This window comes from Sinocyclocheilus anshuiensis, unplaced genomic scaffold (genome assembly GCF_001515605.1).
Source record: "Sinocyclocheilus anshuiensis isolate Anshui unplaced genomic scaffold, SAMN03320099.WGS_v1.1 scaffold476, whole genome shotgun sequence".
Taxonomy (NCBI): domain Eukaryota; kingdom Metazoa; phylum Chordata; class Actinopteri; order Cypriniformes; family Cyprinidae; genus Sinocyclocheilus; species Sinocyclocheilus anshuiensis.
Genome location: NW_015554139.1, coordinates 1835554 through 1853202, shown reverse-complemented (window position 1 = coordinate 1853202; position 17649 = coordinate 1835554). Strand labels below are relative to the sequence as shown.

The window sequence follows — 17649 nt, the reverse complement described above, 5'->3', positions numbered from 1 at the left end:
ATTAATTATATATATATATATATATATATATATATATATACACACACACACACACACACAGAGAGAGACTAAATACTTTATAAATAAAGAAACGGAAGAAATAAGAAATAATATTTAGCATTAAAAACAATGCTTTCTGCAAAACTACAACAAATCACCCACAAAGTTTTTTTTAATTTTTTTAATTTATTTTATTTTTTTTTATAATTTCTCTGGAAAAAAAATCATACTTGGCTGGAATGTATTTTTAAATGTTTGCAAAAATACACTTTCGGGGTATTTTGATACTTGGTATACAGGTGAACACTTTATATATGCCAAAATATCACTTATTCTCATTTGCATGTACCTTCACAGCGCACTGGTCATCGCAACTGTATTTGACAGGAACATCACCTGCAGGAAGGCCGCCTCTGTAAGTTAATCCTGAAAAACATTTTAAAAAACTCTTTAAAGCTGAAGTGTGTAAAAATGTGTGAATTGGTTACAAACTGTCAGTACAAATGCTCCTTCCTTGGTAGTCCAACCCTAAACTGCCTGCATCGTTTGAGTCAGTGTTACACCAGTTTCACACCGCAAGTGCACAGCAAATAAGAGTGTTCACATTGGAAGTGTGAGCTGCGTCCCGTTCTGATGTGAGCACTCATGGGTGCCGGATAAAAATGTGATTCAAACGCACCATTGATGGCAGCAAAATTTGCTTTTCTTTGTAGTGGTCTAGGAGCAGAGGACTGGAGGTTGTGCTACAAATATTTATTTTCTGTCATTTCAATAGACTGGGTTGTACATGTTCTGACATGCTCTGATTTTATTAATCTGTAGAATATTTAAATGTTCTTTTTAATGTGATATTGATATCACAAGAAGCATTTTGAAGCATTTTTTCTTGTTGGAGTGTCTATTGACACTAAGTGCAAATAACCCGTCTTGTAGGCAGTAACTCTGCCCATGCTTCGCTCACATTGATTGGATGGACTGACACATCGACGACAGTGACACACACATTTTATATTGTTACCACTCTATTACTGTAAAAGAGTGGAAAGTTGTCCTTCAAGGTCCAGGAAGGAAGTGACGTAACTTTACTGATCGGCAGATTCAAAATGGTGTTTGGTTCCCAAAAAGACAGTATTCATTTATGATTTTAATAATTTAATTAACCTTATATTTAATACTTTAATGGATATATACACTTAATGTGTTTTTATTAGTGCAAATAACAGCTAACTACTATTTATACTTAATGCAAAGAAAATAATGCTTCTTTCACTTAGTGTAAATAGCATCTATCGCTATTTGCTCTTAGTGCACATAGCCCCTACCTTCTTTTTATTTGGTTAATTATTTTATTTGAATACACTTGGAAACTCTTGTTTTTCTCCTCAATGCTTACTTAGGTCTAAGCACTTGAAAACATTGTTTTTGCCCTTTTTTCTATTCCAATACGCATTTACTTTCTTTACTGTGGAAGTGATTCTAAAGTAAGGAAAATCATTAGCTTTTGGAAGTAATATCTTTCAAATTTGGTTGATGTTTGTGCAGTGCAACCTCTGGATAGGAGAGAGTATTTTAACAGAAAAAAATGACATTCTTCAGCTTTAATTTCACATAATGTAGCTGCATACATGAGAAATTACAGGAAAAGTAATGTTTGCTTCCTTTTCTCTGTTTCTAGGCTGCTTTCCAAGAGAATGTGGGCAGACAGGTACAACAAAAGGGCATACACTTACATAAACACCATTCAGATCCATAATAAACACCTTCACTGATCTGTAGTGCAACAGGCTGTGTTCTGTGAAGCCTGCTGAGTGTGTGTATCTCTAATCTGATCCTCGGAGATATCCTGTCTCCACAGGGCACCTTCCCCCATGGCATAGACATTCTGACAGCGGCGGACTACTTCACAGTCGGTAACCTGAATAACTGCTACTTAACTATCAGGTAAGGAGTAAGAAGGTGACAGTGTGTGACTAAGAACTGTTTTGGCACATTTAATTGAACCCCATTGTTCTTCATAGTACACGCTGCAAACATTACAGCAGCAGGCAGATCAGTCATACACCCCATTCCTCAGAACACTTCAGTTCAAAGCACAGTCACGCTATGTTTTGAATGCATCGATGAGTGAAGGAGCGGTTACACTGTTATGTCGTTCTTGTCATTTTCTTAAGTCCCACCCTCCAGAAAAATGTCACCATTTGATTGTGGCACATTAATGTATTAAAAGAGCAATGTGAAAAATGCTAGCCTTAGGGAGCAAAGAGCCATGCTCAAGGCTTACTGCGCAGCCCGCTGTGTAAAAGCAAGAAGATGTTGCTTTAGCTTGTTAAAGAATTGGTCCACCCAACAATGAAAATTTCTTGAAAATTACTCACCCTCAGGAGTTTGTTTCATCATCGAAACAGATTTGGAGAAATTTAGCATTACATCACTTGATCACCAATTAATGCAGTGAATGGGTGCCGTCAGAATGAGAGTCCAAACAGCTGATAAAAACATCACAAAAAACCATAAGTAATCCACACCACTCCAGGCAATCAATTAATGTCTTGTGAAGCAAAAAGCTCTGTCTGTAAGAAACAAATTCATCTTTAAGACATTTTCAGGTTTGTTTTCAATCAGGCTGAGACCAACTCATTCAGGCGATCTTGGACTGATTATTTTTTGGTGTAGATCTGAGCATGTCTGGCATGTTCATATATGCCTAAACAAACAAAACTAAGGGAAAAAAACGTGCCAGGTTCAGAAGTAAACCAAAAAACACAAAAAAATCAGCCTCTTGAATTCTAACAGAGATGGTGGAAAATGGCTGTGTGAGACTTAATTTATGACTTAATTTAATTTTTCAGTGTCTACACTCCAGGCAATCAATTAATGTCTTGTGAAGCAAAAAGCTCTGTCTGTAAGAAACAAATTCATCTTTAAGACATTTTCAGGTTTGTTTTCAATCAGGCTGAGACCAACTCATTCAGGCGATCTTGGACTGATTATTTTTTGGTGTAGATCTGAGCATGTCTGGCATGTTCATATATGCCTAAACAAACAAAACTAAGGGAAAAAAAACGTGCCAGGTTCAGAAGCAAACCAAAAAAAAAAATCAGCCTCTTGAATTCTAACAGAGATGGTGGAAAATGGCTGTGTGAGACTTAATTTACGACTTAATTTAATTTTTCAGTGTCTACATCGCTGGTTTTGAGGAATACACCAAACCCTTAATTGACCACTTGGTGGCTATGAAAGTCAATCACTGGGATGGGTAAGTATGTGTACGGTTTCATGTGGATTCTTTGGTTTTGTATTTTTAACTGAGGCTGTATTTGCTTTTTATCAGGGTGATCAGAGAGCTGGCCACGAAAGGCCTGCACAATCTAACTATCCAGGCCCCTGAATACATGGCCAACACTGGTGAGAACAGCTCCATATGTCTGTTAATATATGCCAAATTCAACTCATCAGCACATCTTTCACCTCTACACATAAAGGCCAAGTGAAATTTTGTAGCATCTTGTCTTTATTTATGATTTCAGTTTTACCTCAGCTGCTGCCCATGGCCACAGGGATGGATTTACACAGGCGTCACGGCGCTATCCTTGCCTGCGCCGAGATCACTCATGCTCTCTACGAGCTTGCCACCCAGAATAATAGGTTACACCCGCTTTCTATTGAAGCTTCGCCTAACCATAATTTTCTTTTATTTAATGCATTTGTTTCCTTGTAGTTGGGTGACTGACTTCCTGTCCTCTGACACAATTGAAGGCCTTAAAAACATTCATCAAAAGGTCTGCAGAATTAGTCTCTTGTGTTTTTTTTTTTTTGTTTTTTTTGTGAAATATAAAATAAAAACAGTTTATTGCAACTGATCCTTCCATATGTACCTTTATTTCAGCTCTCTGACAGAAAGCAGTACAGGTAAGCACTGGCTTCATAACCTGGCAGTAATTGACATCAAAGCTTTTTAGAGGCACTTATTTGTCTATAGCTTGTAACTGATGTTTTTTTTTTTTTTAACCCTAGGGGATTTGGTGGGGAGCTAATGAGACCAGCTGGTAAGAATCATTTACAGTTATTCTATAGAATTGATATGCTTCTTGTGTTGAAATGATAAACTACTATTTAAGGTGTGTGTGTGTGTGTGTGTGTGTGTGTGTGTGTGTGTGTGTGTGTGACAAGGCAAGCCTCGTTACTGTTAGAACTCATTCTATGGTAAGAGATTTCAACAAACTTCAAAATGTAGCTTTCTGCTATAGACATAAATAAAACCTCAAATTGTGCGGCTTGATGAGGAGAGGTGTATTCCACTTCAATTAAAATTTTGGCCTGGCAGACCATAAAAAAAGGTGCAGAAAATCACTTACAGTGAAGGACCTAAGCCATATGCTGCAGCAACATGCTAAAACCACTCAGGGCTCAGTTTTTCGAAGATCCTCCTAAGAAAGAAGTTAAAAAATTTTCATAAGATAAATTCTAAGAAGTTCGTAAGAATCTTCCAAATATAATTCTTGAGAAATTCTGAAGAATTACTGACGGATTTGTGTAGCTTTCTCAATCATATCTGTTAAAGGTATGGTAGGTGATTTCGGAGAGTCTAGCAAATAGCAAGCTAGTTTTGAAAGAATAAGATCCCACACTCTCTGCAAATCACTCTCCAAAGCCACGCCTCCTCCAAAACACATGAACGCACACAGATAGAGCAGAGGCTAACCAGCGACATGATGAGAGACTGTTGAATACAATGCGGTCAGATTACCTCATATCTAATTCACCTTTGAGAAAATATTACAGTACAAAGCACATAATATTACAATAATAACGCCTTTCATTCTTGCTCGGTCTGTAATAGAGTAATGGAACGCGCTGATGATGTAAGGTATGCAAATACATACGTTGACAGGCAGGTAGGACAGCCTATCGTAATGTTCGTACCGAATAATCTGATTGGTCGAACATTTTTATGGTCATATGCCTTCCACAGATTATATAAATACTTATAATGTTTAATATTTGAAACAACCCGATAAGTTCATTAAGCGTCTTACCTTTGGGGATTTAAGAAAGTTGGAGGTTATACTAACTGTAATAGGTTATTTCAGATGATTTTTAAGAACATTTTTTAGGAATTAAAGTTCTTAAGTTTTTTCTTTAGAACAATCTTAAGATAGGAAGATTCTTCTTGGGAATACAAAACATTCTTAGCTTTATTGTAAAGTTTAAAAAATACGATGAAAATAGCAGTTAAGAAGAATTTTATTCAATGTTTCACAAATCTGCCACAGAACTGCATAGCAACACCTTAGGAAAAATTCATTTGGATTCAAAGTGGAAATGTTGCCATTTTAAAAACTAATGATATAAAGTTTAGAGACCTGTTTTGTCCCATGTCTTAAGAATCAGTGGATTAGTATTCAGAAAAAAATATGACATTACAGATGTCTCTGAATCATTCACGGTACAAAGCAACAAAACAGAGGCCCAGTTATTGCTTTTTTTACACCCTGATCTGGTTTTCCCTTGTCTTTTTTTTCAGTCTGTTGCCTCATTGAAAAGCTCTCTCTCTCCAAGATGCCTTTTAAAGATGACCCAGTTATCAGTGAGTCAACCAAACCTCTTTACATTTGCATGATTTATGATATTGCATGATACATTTGCATGAAAATAAATGACTACTACTAGTACCACAAATATCTCATGGAGGAGTGATTGTTTGACGGATTTGTGATGCGTGCAGCTGGTTGGCAATGGCTAATAGACGACAGCTTGAAGAACCTTCACCTGTTCTCCAGCGGGGCCAGGCGGGGTATACAGGTACAGTCCACGCCTCAGCACCCAGAATGGCTTTTTACAACTGTACCATCTATGGTTGTTATGAAAATATAATGTGTGTTTTCTGAAGGATGCCGCACTCTCAGCACTAGCAGCGTTGTGTCTGCAGTATTATCAGGTTGAACCAGGGGTAGCCGATGTGGAAATGCAAGGTACAGGGAACGCTGATCAAGCACTTATGGGTGTGTTTTTGGGTGTACACATACTTTTGGCCATTAATTGTTTGTTTACATCCATTTGTTGCCATACAGATCAGCTGGTTAGTCAGTACCTGTTGGCCCTGGAGAGTCCCGAGGTTCTGATGCGCTGTGGCTGCACTCTCGCCCTGGGCTCACTGCCTCCGTTTATGATCCGTGGCAAACTCCAGAAGGTTCGACCTCATAATGTCTCGTCTGCTCAAGTCTGTGTCTGAACTGTTAGGTTGAGTTTGCGTTCTCAAACTTGTTCCCTAGATCTTGCCTGGGCTCCAGGCCACCTGTAAGGTTGTGCAGAAAGCAGCGAGTCTAACAGAAGCCAGGAGGGATGCGGCCACAGCCATGTCTCAGTGAGTAACACCTTCTTATGTCTCCTTTGCGCTTGAAGAACCAGTCTGCCAACGCCTGCTCCTTCCTGCAGGACCTGAAATTCATGTCTCCATTCACTGCTTTGTCCCATCTTGCATTGCATGTCCATGTGTCCTGTGCTTTCTTGTGCTTCTCAGGGTGTGTGTAGCTGTAGGAGTGTGTGCACAAGGCAGCCCAGACCGTGTCCTGTGTGAGGGCAACATAAGGCCTGTGTATGAAGCCTTGCTGGGCTGTATGAACGACTACAGCACGGACAGCAGAGGGGACGTCGGGGCCTGGTACGTTCACATGCTTTCTTAGGGGTGCATAGTTGTGTTGCACAATATACAACAATATGCACCAGTGTCAAGTCACCTTTATTTATATAGCGCTTCATACAAAACAGATTGCAGATTGATTCAGATTAATGAAATAAACATTTTGATGATGATGATAATAATTATTATTATTATTAATTAAATGCTATTTTACAATACAATAGTGTTACTGTCTGTTTTTTTACTTTTTATAATGTAATATTAAAAATATTTTTATAATGATAATAGTAACTGTTGTTATTATTATTAAAAGCAGTGCTACTACTACTTTTTATATTACAGTACCATAGTATTACTATAGTAATGCATTTTTTATTAGTTTGTTTCATTTTAGGCCTTAATAATTTTAGGCCTAACCTTATTTTTATTAGTATTGTATAGTAATAATTGAATGGGTTCCATAAAACAACTCTTGGTTCTTGTGTGAGTTTTTCTCTGTGTCCTAATTATGTAATGATAAGTTGAATCTGTTTAAAGTAGCCATTGAATGTGATTAATGATAAAACAATTCAAAACAATTTAGGCAATAAATAAAAAAAAAAATAGGCAAAGTTAGTTGAATTAATGTTTTATTTAAGTATTTAATGTATCGAATTATTTGACTAATTATTTGTCATTTAATGTATCAAGTTATTGAAAGCCCTAATATATTCATTTAATTAATTTACCTTTTTAAATTTGGCTGATTTTAAATGTTAGTGCCCCACGAGTGACACATTCCTCACATTCCCCACAGGTGCCTCCAGGCACAACAAACCTTCAGCATGATGCTGGAAATGTCAACAATCAACATAATGCCTTCATGAGAAACAAAGCATAATCAAATATTTTAATATTTGAAATATTTTGTGTGCTTGTGGTTCTCTGAAAGCAGTTTGACAGTCACGGTGTAGCTCTGACTCTTTGCTCTCGTTCTGTTTCAGGGTGAGGGCGGCAGCAATGAGCAGCCTTATGGATGTGACCCTGCTGGTGGTAGCGTCTGCTCCAGAGCTCCTCTCCTCTGACCTGTAAGACACTGTCAGTCTCACTTAAAGTGAGAGTTTACCCAAAAATGAAAATGATGTCCTCATTTACTCACCATAAGTTGTTTTAAACCTATATGAGTTTCTGTCTTTTTTTTAACACAAAAGAAGATATTTTGAAGGATGTGGGTAACCAAACAGTTTCCGATCCTCATCGACTTCCATAGTATTTTTTTTTTCATACTATGGAAGTCATTGGCTACCGTCATCTGTTTGGTTACCCACGTTCTTCAAAATATCTTCTTTAGTGTTCAGCAGCTGAAAGAAATTCATACAGGTTTGGAACAACTTGAGGGTGAGTAAATGGGGACACAATTTACATTTTTGGGTGAACTATCCTTTTAAACTTTAGTTGCAGTAGATTTAATGCACCATTTAAGACTGCTCACAGTTATTTCTCTTATTTTCTGTAGTGTTCAGCGTATGATGTGTTGCCTGGCCCAGCAGGCTGCAGAGAAGATCGACCGCTACCGAGCCCACGCCGGCACCGTTTTCCTGCGTCTGCTTCACAGCACAGACCCCGCAGTACCTCACATCCCTCACCGGGAGGAGCTACTGAGCATCTTCCCTCTGTGAGTGCCACAGGGGTGTAATCATACTCAGGAGTGTGTTAATACATTCTACTTTTACTAACACACCTACTGCTCACTTCAAATCACTGTATTTAGGATTTGCGAAAATGTGTGCGGCTTTTTCTGCACCAGAGAATCAGTTGCTTCTCTGCTATCCAATTTTTTTGACACAAGTTTATAGCCGTATTATTAATTAATTAAGATTTAAATGGGGTTTTTTTTGGCTGATTTTATTTGGCCAAAGCTTTGTTCAAGTGTAAAATGTTAACAAAAATGGCAGCTGTTTCAATTCTGTAATATATATCCTATAAAATATAATGGTAAAGATTGTCCGCCATTGCCCTCTGGAGTACCCCTAGCATTGAAAAGTTCTTGAATTTGAATATCAGGGTAAATTAAACTTATTTTTCTGGGAAACATGTAAGTATCTTCCGAAGGGCAGTACTAAATAAAAAAAAGATTTAGGCAAAATAAGAAAAATGTACACATCTTCTGTTCAAAAGTTTACACCCCTGGCTCTTAATGCATTGTTTTTCAAAGTTTACACACCCCAGCTCTTAATGAATGTTTTCACCTTTTGTAATAGTTGTGTATGAGTCCCTCAATTGTCCTCAGTGTGAAAAGATGGATCTCAAAATCATACATTCATTGTTGGAAAGGGTTCAAATATGCAAAAGATGCTGGAAACCAAAAAGAATTTGTGGGACCTGAAGGATTTTTCTGAAGAACAGCAGTCCAAAGAAAGAAAGAAAATGAAAGAAAATTCAGTTTTATTTACAGTAAGTTGGTGAGATTTTTAAAATATTTTACAAAAATATTACAATTAAAAAAAATAAGTGTTTTCACTTTGAATATATTTTCAAATGTAATTTATTTCTGTGATGCAAAGCTGAATTTTCAGCATCATTACTCCAGTCTTCAGTGTCACATGATCTTTCATAAATCATTCTGATATGCTGATTTGCTGCTCAGGAAACTTTTAGTATCAATGTTGAAAACATTCTTGCTTCTTAATATTTTTGTGGAAGCCATGATCAGTTTTTTTCAGGATTCTTTGATGAATAAAAAGTTCAAAAGAAACATCATTTATTTGAAATAAAAATCTACTTTAAAATTTTCTTTACTTTTCTTTTGATCAAGTTATAAACATTCATTTCTTAAAAATAAATAAATAATAATAATACATTTTAAAAAATGCTTCTACTCATTGGATGCACTGGAATGCGTTTCACAGACCCCGGTTGAAAATCTTGATTAAAAATAAACATGCAATATAACCAGACCACAGCGATCAGAGTAAGCATATGAAGCATACCGTAAGGTCACAGAAATGGATCAGTTAGAATAAATTGCATGGTGAGAAAAGACACAACAGTGACCAACAGAGGGAGCAGTCGACACTTCTCCAGAGAGTCTGTCTATGGTGACCGCAGTCTTGAGTGTGAATAGTGTCAGGGAAAATGAGACTATTAGACCATGTAGTTTTACTTTGCATTGCTTCATTTCAGATTTGCAAGAATTGCAACACAAAAGTGGTCCGTTATTTTGGGTTTTCAAAAATAAGCTGGTGTTGAAACGCTTTGGTGTTTTAAGAAAATGCCTGACATGTGTTTGAATAAACTGAAATTTTGCCATCAATGCAAGTCTGTGCCCATCCTGGCCTCAAAGTGCACAGGGTGTAAACGGCTTTGAGGCAAAACCACAGCGCCGCCAGCAGGCCAGGGTTCATTCAAAACAAATTTAGCTGGAACCAAGCAAGCGGGATTGGCACCGTGTCCCTTCACATTTGCGCTCATGCTTTTGGTGGTGACTGAGGGCCCCTGGAGGGATCTTCAGCTCATCAGCTCATACACTTGATCTTTTCCGTTCTCCTTTACTCTGTAATGCTGTTTTGTTTTTATTAGCATTTTCTTTCGCCCTATACGTTTTTTTTTCCTGTTTTGTTTGCTGATATTGTTTTTTCCTCATTTATACATTACCATTAAAAATGGTCGGTAAGATTTTTTACATTTTTATTTATTAACTTTTTTTGTGTGTTTTGAAATGTCTCTTGCTGTACGCCCACCAAGACTGCATTTACGATCAAAAATACAGAAAAAAACGAATATTGTGAAATATTACTGTGATTTAAAATAGCTGTTTTCAATTTGAATATATTTTAAAATATAATTTATTCCTTGATGCAAAGCTGAATTTTCAGCACCATTACTCCAGTCTTCAGTGTCACATGATCCTTCAGAAATCATTCTATGCTGATTTGCTGCTCAAGAAACGTTTCTCAGTATTATCAATGTTGCAGTCTGTCAGTCCTATAATGGCAGTCAATGGGCTCCACGGCTTTGAGAGTAAAAAAAAAACATACACAGACAAAACAAATTAAACCCTGTGGCTCATGACGATACATTGAGGTCTTAAGACACGAAACGATTGGTCTGTGCAAGAAACTGAACAGTATTTATATAGTTTTTTACCTCTGATCCACAGCAATGTCCAACTGTCCTGAGCGCGTTCACAACATCCAATCATTGCACAGACTGATCGTTTCGTGTCTTAAGACACAAGCCTTTCGTGTCTTAAGACTTAGTGCATTTATGTATCATCACGAGCCGCAGGGTTTAATTTGGTTTTGTCTGTGTATGTTTTTTTGACTCTCAAAGCTGTGGAGCCCATTCACTTCCATTATAAGACTGACAGACTGCAACAGTTTGTGTTAAAAATCTTCGTTTGTGCTGCAGGGTTTAATTTGGTTTTGTTTGTGTATGTTTTTTTGACTCTCAAAGCCGTGATTCCCGTTCACTTCCATTATATGACTGACAGACTGCAACGGTTTGAGTTAAACATTTTTGTTTGTGTTCTACTGAAGAAACAAAGTCACCTACATCTTGGATGCCCTGGGGGTAAGCAGATAAACATCAAATTTTCATTTTTGGGTGAACTATCCCTTTAAGCCATAGTTGTTAACATATGAATGTATTTGCACTACATAGGTCAATGGCGTGACACATGTCTTTTATCTAGATAAATTCTAAATATAGTTAAATATAGTTATTAAATAAATATCAGGTAATTTGACCTTTTTATAAAATAGCAGTGATATTTCATGTTGTAAAGTCTTATTTCTATATATAAAGTGTGGTAGATATAGATTTTCTTTTTCCATCTTTCCTCTGTTCCATTTTCTTAGTGTTTTAGGCTCAGTGCCTCTGCTCCAGTGGCTGCTTGGATATCATCTTTGAGCATGATTCTCAAGTCCTTTTGTTATTTATAGCCACCAGTGTTTGTTGATGAAGAAAAAATAATGTAAATGCCTTTAACAGGAGCTTTGAGCGCAGTAAATGTCAACTCATCTGCCAACTGGACCTATAAATGAGCCCCCCAACCACCTAGAACCGGCAGATTTTGATTAGAGCCACAGTAGAGGTTACGCTCTCACCTTCAGCCTGGAACTGTGTGATCTCTCTGAGCCAAAACTGCTGGATAAATGAGCGGTTCTCACAGACTCAGTGCTGAATGATGGAGCTTCTCTCTGAAGCTCTGCTCCCTCTGGACCGCTCAGCAGATTTTGGACTGATACCACACATAATCGTGCACCATCTGACCCCTCACACACATTAACACACTGCTGCATGGGAGAAGTTTACATTGAATGTGAGCTATCAAAAATACATATTTAATAATGATTATTTTATCATTTTATAATTCAAAATTATATTGATCAATGCATATGCAAGGTAAAACTTAATATATACATATAAATTCCATGTCTGAAACATCTGCAGCACCATATATACTACAAAAATGTGAATTTATATGATTAGTTGTGCAAACAAATACATTCAGTAAGACCTTCAGATAGGTTTAACAGCCTGAAAGGCTAAAAATATTTAATTATTTCACACTATCTTGAAGAAAAAAACCTTTTTATGCAAGATGCCACAACACAGTTGTGAGGTACAATGTATCACATACTTGAACATTTATAATTTTCATACACAGTCGCATAAAACTAGATGCTTTTGAAGAAGCACTGTTGGCAGTCTTGACTCATTTGGTGCTTAAAAACACTTTTTACAATTTAAAAGTTCTATATGTAAATGCAACACCAAGTAGTTAAGTATTTTAGTTTAGTGGGACATGGGTTTAAATCTTAAAATCGTTATTTTTAAACCAAAAGCAAGCAAAACATCAACTTTACTTGACAGACAATGCTCATAATGTGCTTTATTTGTATGGAAAATAGCCTTTTGTACATTTTATTCCATGAAAGGAGGGTGGGTAGGTGATAACCGACTTTTCAGTTGAAAGAAACTGATCTAATAGGAGTAGAAACATTTGGGATAATGTAAGTACACAAGTCAGCAAAATATATAACACTGTTCTAGTGGTATTTGGATATTTTAATAAACAAATCTTACATATTGTGCCTTTAAGAGTAATTTAATATAAAATCATTTGTAATTATAATTAATTAACATTTATTTTGTTAATAAAGTCTATTAAGAAATAAAATGGTCACAGTTTAGTTTGGGGATCAATTCACTAACTATTAACTGTGACTTTTGCATCAAACTCCTAATTTGCTGCCTATAAATAGTAAGGTAGTTACGTTTAGGTATGGGGTGGATTAAGGGATCTAAAATATGGTCATGCAGAATAAGGCATTAATATGTGCTTTATAAGTACTAATAAACAGACAATATGCTAGTAATATTCATGCTACAGAGCAACTAGTTTTTTGTGAGAATTGGTCCCTAAACTAAAGTGTTACCATACAAATAATAATAATTAATAAATGTAATTTTAACCATTAATATGGCAGTCCGTCACTAGTGAAAATCTGCTTGTGTGTGTCTGCAGGTGCGTTATTCCTCTCAGTCTTTATTCGAGTACCTGAAGGGCATTCAGCAGGATGCCACAGTGCTTCAGCAGTTTGGAGACACGTTGTTACGCATCTTCAGGGATAACCTGCGCAATGACAGGTACAACTGCAATGCAAAACACAACATAGCCACAAAACAGCTGAATGTGTCATACAAATACAGGACGGAAGAGGTGGGCCAAGGTATGACCAAGATCTTCTGTCACAGTATGGGTAGTTTTACATCTTGGTAACGGAAAATATGCTTGGAAATCCATAAAAATGCTTTATATATTAAATAACAATGTGGTAATGTCTATTTTTGACTTTTTTTGGAACTTAAACCAAATCATAACATTATATTTTGTATTTATACTTTATGTTTTGATTCGCCTACAGAGTTTCTGTACCTTTGCTGAAGATGGTGGACCAAATCCTTGCTAATGGCTGTTTTGACCGCTTCGCCAGCGAGGAGAGGTGAGCGTGGGAAAGCCGAGTGTACATTACTGCCTTCCTTGGCTCAGATACACAAACCATCCAGAGCTCGGCAGGAGAGATGATATCATGACAGAAATACACAGAAAGGATTCACACAGGGAACCTTTGGGAGAACTTAAGATGAGCCCCGGCCAAGTCGTGTGTTGAAACGGGGAGACTGAGGGTGGATGTGTGTGTTGGTTTGATGTCATCTCTCTGTTTTCAGTCATCCGTTCTGCGTAGAGCTGCTGGCGATCTGTAAAGAGGAAATCAGGAAATCCAAAGATGTCCAGAAGTTGTTGTCGTGTATAGCTGTGTAAGTTGCATTTCCTGCACTCTGTGGATGTATGGGTCCATAACAAGTTGGGTGTCCACCTTATAAATAATCACCATTTTTATAATGAGCCCATCAGATGTAAAAATCTGACAATCTTAGCATGTAATAAAATATGATATGTATTGTTACTTCTGTAAAGCCATATTAAGGCAAGCCACTACAGGCAAAAACTTTGGTTTTCATTTACTGGTCAGTTTTGCTATTTTGGGATATTTGGCCCTTCATTAACATGTTTCAGATTAGTGGAAAGTAAACATCCAAAATACTTTTTAAGTGCATTTTATCTATTTGCATCTGTAGATTTCAATTATAAGGCATAGCTTTAAAGCTTTTTTCTCAGAATGAGTTATTTCTCCTGCACTGAGGCAGAAATCTCCACTTCGGTAGCGCTTACATACAACAGACCTTAAAGTTGTATTCCTATCTGTATTCTGAAGGTTTTTACAGAGGAATTTGTTCATATAATTTGCCTGATTTCATATATTTTATTCCTAAAAACATTGTCCTGTTTTTCTGATTCATGCAGTAATAAAAAAATATCCAAAATCTAAAAACTTAAAAAACAAAGGAATTTTGAACCTGGCTTTATCTGGTGCTCAGATTTATTTTCTGGAAATGTTTTCAAATTAGTGCAGATTTCCTTAGATAATGCCTCATTTGCATATTTAACTGTAACAAATCTGTAAATTTGTAATACAAAAAAAAGTTTTTAATAATGTAATCAATCAGCTTCAAGTACAGTTATTTCTACTAGTTACTCCACTCCAATTAGTTATTTCTATTAATTATTTTTTACCCTATTCACCTGGGTTGTCTTGCCTTAAATTATTATGGGAGATCCTTCAAGCAGTGTAAAAAGCTTTCAGAATTTTTCCTTTTTAGCTTTTTTTTTCTGTTTTTTAAAAATAAGCAGACAATAGTACAAACATCGATTAAATGATTGTATTGAACTTAAATATTATGTGAAACTTTAGATAAATTATTTTTATCAGTTCCTCACCACCTCATACATTTATAAAAAATATTTAACTAAACAAATCATGATTTATTTTCACATTTCTTCATCAATGTTTAATAAAAACTCTTTTTCTGCTATCAAAAACACATTTTCCTTAAGGTTTTCTTTAACCCCGTTTTACCCTAATCTTTGTTTTCAGACATTTTTTGAAAATGTTTCAGACTTTTTCAAGAACTGTTGTCAACTGAAGTTTTGATTTAATCACTCTAAAAATGTGATTTCAAGTGTGTCTTCTGGTTTTAGTTTGATCTCTCTTGTGATTGGTCATTATGTCTGAGCTCTCTCTCTGATTGGCTCTTTGACTGTAGGTTCTGTGGAATGGTGCAGTTCAAGGGTGATGTGAGGGAGAAGGTCTTAGTGCAGCTGTTGATGTTGCTCTGTCACCCCTTCCCTGTGGTGAGACCATTAGCAGGCCACTTCAGTCCAGACTTAGTCTAGGCACTCGTGTTGTATCCCAGGTTTAATTCTGACTCCATTATCTCTCTTGGGTCTGAAGATCAGGAAGATGACTGCCAGCCAGGTATACGAGATGCTCTTGACCTACGATGATGTCATTGACGATGATCAAGTGCTGGCTGATGTCATGGCTTCGCTTAGTGACACTAATTGGTGAGTGTTGACATGGGGCTTATTGGGGGATTATGATGAGGACTTCAGCACAGCTACCGTTTTAATGGTCGTTTCTTGTTTCCTGTATTAGGGAAAGTGACATCGCCACAGTGCGGACCCACAGGAATCAGCTCTGTGATTGGTTGGGAGTGCCCAGGCCGATTCTGGTAACCAAGGTAACACATTTAGGTGACTAAAGAGGTTTTGTGGGAGAAGATTTTGTAATGTGGCGGCTGTTGCATCATACCGAATCTGACATCCAGATGCTGCTTCCAGCGTTACTCATCCACTGGTGGCTGAACAAGGGTTTTTTTGAGCATTAGTGGGTGTTCAGTTCTCCTAAACGGACACAGAAACCATTAGGTTTTGGTTATGGGAAAATGTGTTAATAATCTGTGATTAATATGGCTTTCTCAGACGATATGAAGACTGGCTATCTGTTGGTTCACATGCTTGAATGCACAATACAGTTAATTGAAACTGTGAAATAAATGAGCTGTCACTCGATGAAATGAAAGTTATTGTGATAGCCTGATATAGAAACATTCACCTAAACCTGAAAAAAAAAGATGCATAATATGCATAATATCATTTAAAAGTGGTGCCTTTATTTTGGTCTTAGTGCATTTATCTTCTCTTTTTTTTTTTCTTTTTTTTTTCAGACTTCACCCCAATAAATCTGTTCCTACCTGACGGCTGCTTTGCACTGCATTCTGTGCGGACGTCAGAGACAGTGTCCATATGTCCTCTGCTGTCAGATAATGTTGTCCATCTAACAGTATCTGACCTGTCATCATTCAGTTCTTAAGTAAAATGTCTTGGAGCTCAGTTGAGCTTATTTTACAGCACTATAGATGCAGTTGTGTAGTGATGTTCTCTGTTTTAGTGCACTTATGGAAATATTGCTAATTATTGACGTCATGATTATTAATGATTTTTCATGTTCAGATTGTAGCATGTCTTTCAGAGTCATAATTTACTCACCTTCATGATATTTGAGTCAGTGAGTTGAACTAGAAAACAGATCACCAAATGTATCAGTCTTTTGAGGCTGTGCTTTTCAATAAACCTGTTCAATAAAGACTGGTCACAAATCTGGTTAATTCTCGAATCTTATTCCAGTTTACTGACTCGGGTCATTATACTTTTAAGGTGGATTTTTGATACCTTGAAAGCTTTCTGATACTTTAACGGTATATTTTTGTTCTATTTGGAACTTAATAGTGAGAGAGCTGCATCAAGATTATTTGAAATACTTTTGCTCCACAAAAGAATGAAGTCATGGTTGTGGAAAGGGTGAGCAAATAATGACACATTTTTGGGACAAATACAGAGTTCTGGCATGAAACTCTAGATGGCTCAGTCCGATAGGCCTAACTCAATCTGACCTAATGACATCATTATCACATGGCACAGCTGATTGGTTCTCTCCTGTATCGGTAGCCAATGAGCTCGCTGCTCAACATTCAAATATATGACTAATGCTTGCCGTAGCAGTTGCAGCTTGCGTCAGAAACCCTCCACCTTCCCCAGCTCCACCTGTATAGATCTGCTACGAGGTGATTCATGTATTATACTATATGGGGGTTATTTCATGTATGTTATATTTGCAGCAGCAATATTTCTTACATGCTCACAGCAGCATGTTGTGGATGTATTGGCAGTAGCAAGTCTCGGTACTTGCTCTGCCGCAGCAGCGTAGCAGATCTATTCCGCCAAGACCAAATACATTAACATTGTCATGTACATTACCATGCCAATCCCTCCAAGAGTTGTCATGACAGGACTATTTCTTTAAGCCCATCTTGTGTTTGTTTCGAAATACTACTGGTGCCTTTTGACTCTCATATTCACACTTTCAAGTTGTTAATTGGGTTTTGAGGGAACATAGGTGCAGAGGGACCTGTAGGTATATTACTTTCTCTCTCACACCCTCGAACAATTAGTTCCCCCACTTGGTTCCCTTCCATCACAGCCAACACAACAGCTTTCCAGACAAGCAACTTCGCAATGAAACTCAATCTAATCCACCTCATTATACTCCAGGGAAAGTGGT

The 17649-nt window shown here is 37.0% G+C and overlaps 2 protein-coding genes across 2 annotated transcripts in view; both read left to right on the top strand.

Moving 5' to 3' along the window:
* Positions 1–8298, top strand: part of tbcd (tubulin folding cofactor D) — a 25525-nt gene extending 17227 nt beyond the window's left edge. The window contains exons 15-31 of the mRNA XM_016463041.1: positions 358–415; positions 1676–1705; positions 1856–1941; positions 3176–3256; positions 3332–3405; positions 3528–3645; positions 3719–3779; positions 3887–3909; positions 4015–4046; positions 5525–5587; positions 5726–5802; positions 5891–5972; positions 6072–6190; positions 6273–6364; positions 6521–6661; positions 7624–7707; positions 8136–8298. Of these exons, the coding sequence (XP_016318527.1) occupies positions 358–415; positions 1676–1705; positions 1856–1941; positions 3176–3256; positions 3332–3405; positions 3528–3645; positions 3719–3779; positions 3887–3909; positions 4015–4046; positions 5525–5587; positions 5726–5802; positions 5891–5972; positions 6072–6190; positions 6273–6364; positions 6521–6661; positions 7624–7707; positions 8136–8298 (1384 nt within the window). The remainder of the gene's footprint in view (positions 1–357; positions 416–1675; positions 1706–1855; positions 1942–3175; positions 3257–3331; positions 3406–3527; positions 3646–3718; positions 3780–3886; positions 3910–4014; positions 4047–5524; positions 5588–5725; positions 5803–5890; positions 5973–6071; positions 6191–6272; positions 6365–6520; positions 6662–7623; positions 7708–8135) is intronic.
* A 4838-nt stretch (positions 8299–13136) lies between these two features.
* Positions 13137–16686, top strand: LOC107670439 (tubulin-specific chaperone D-like; the record flags this gene model as incomplete). The annotated part of the gene is made up of 7 exons (XM_016463040.1): positions 13137–13273; positions 13552–13629; positions 13856–13945; positions 15293–15380; positions 15481–15593; positions 15685–15769; positions 16256–16686. Coding segments are annotated over 7 exons (606 nt in total), but the record flags the coding sequence as incomplete, so codon positions are not given.
* Between the last annotated feature and the right edge of the window lie 963 nt (positions 16687–17649).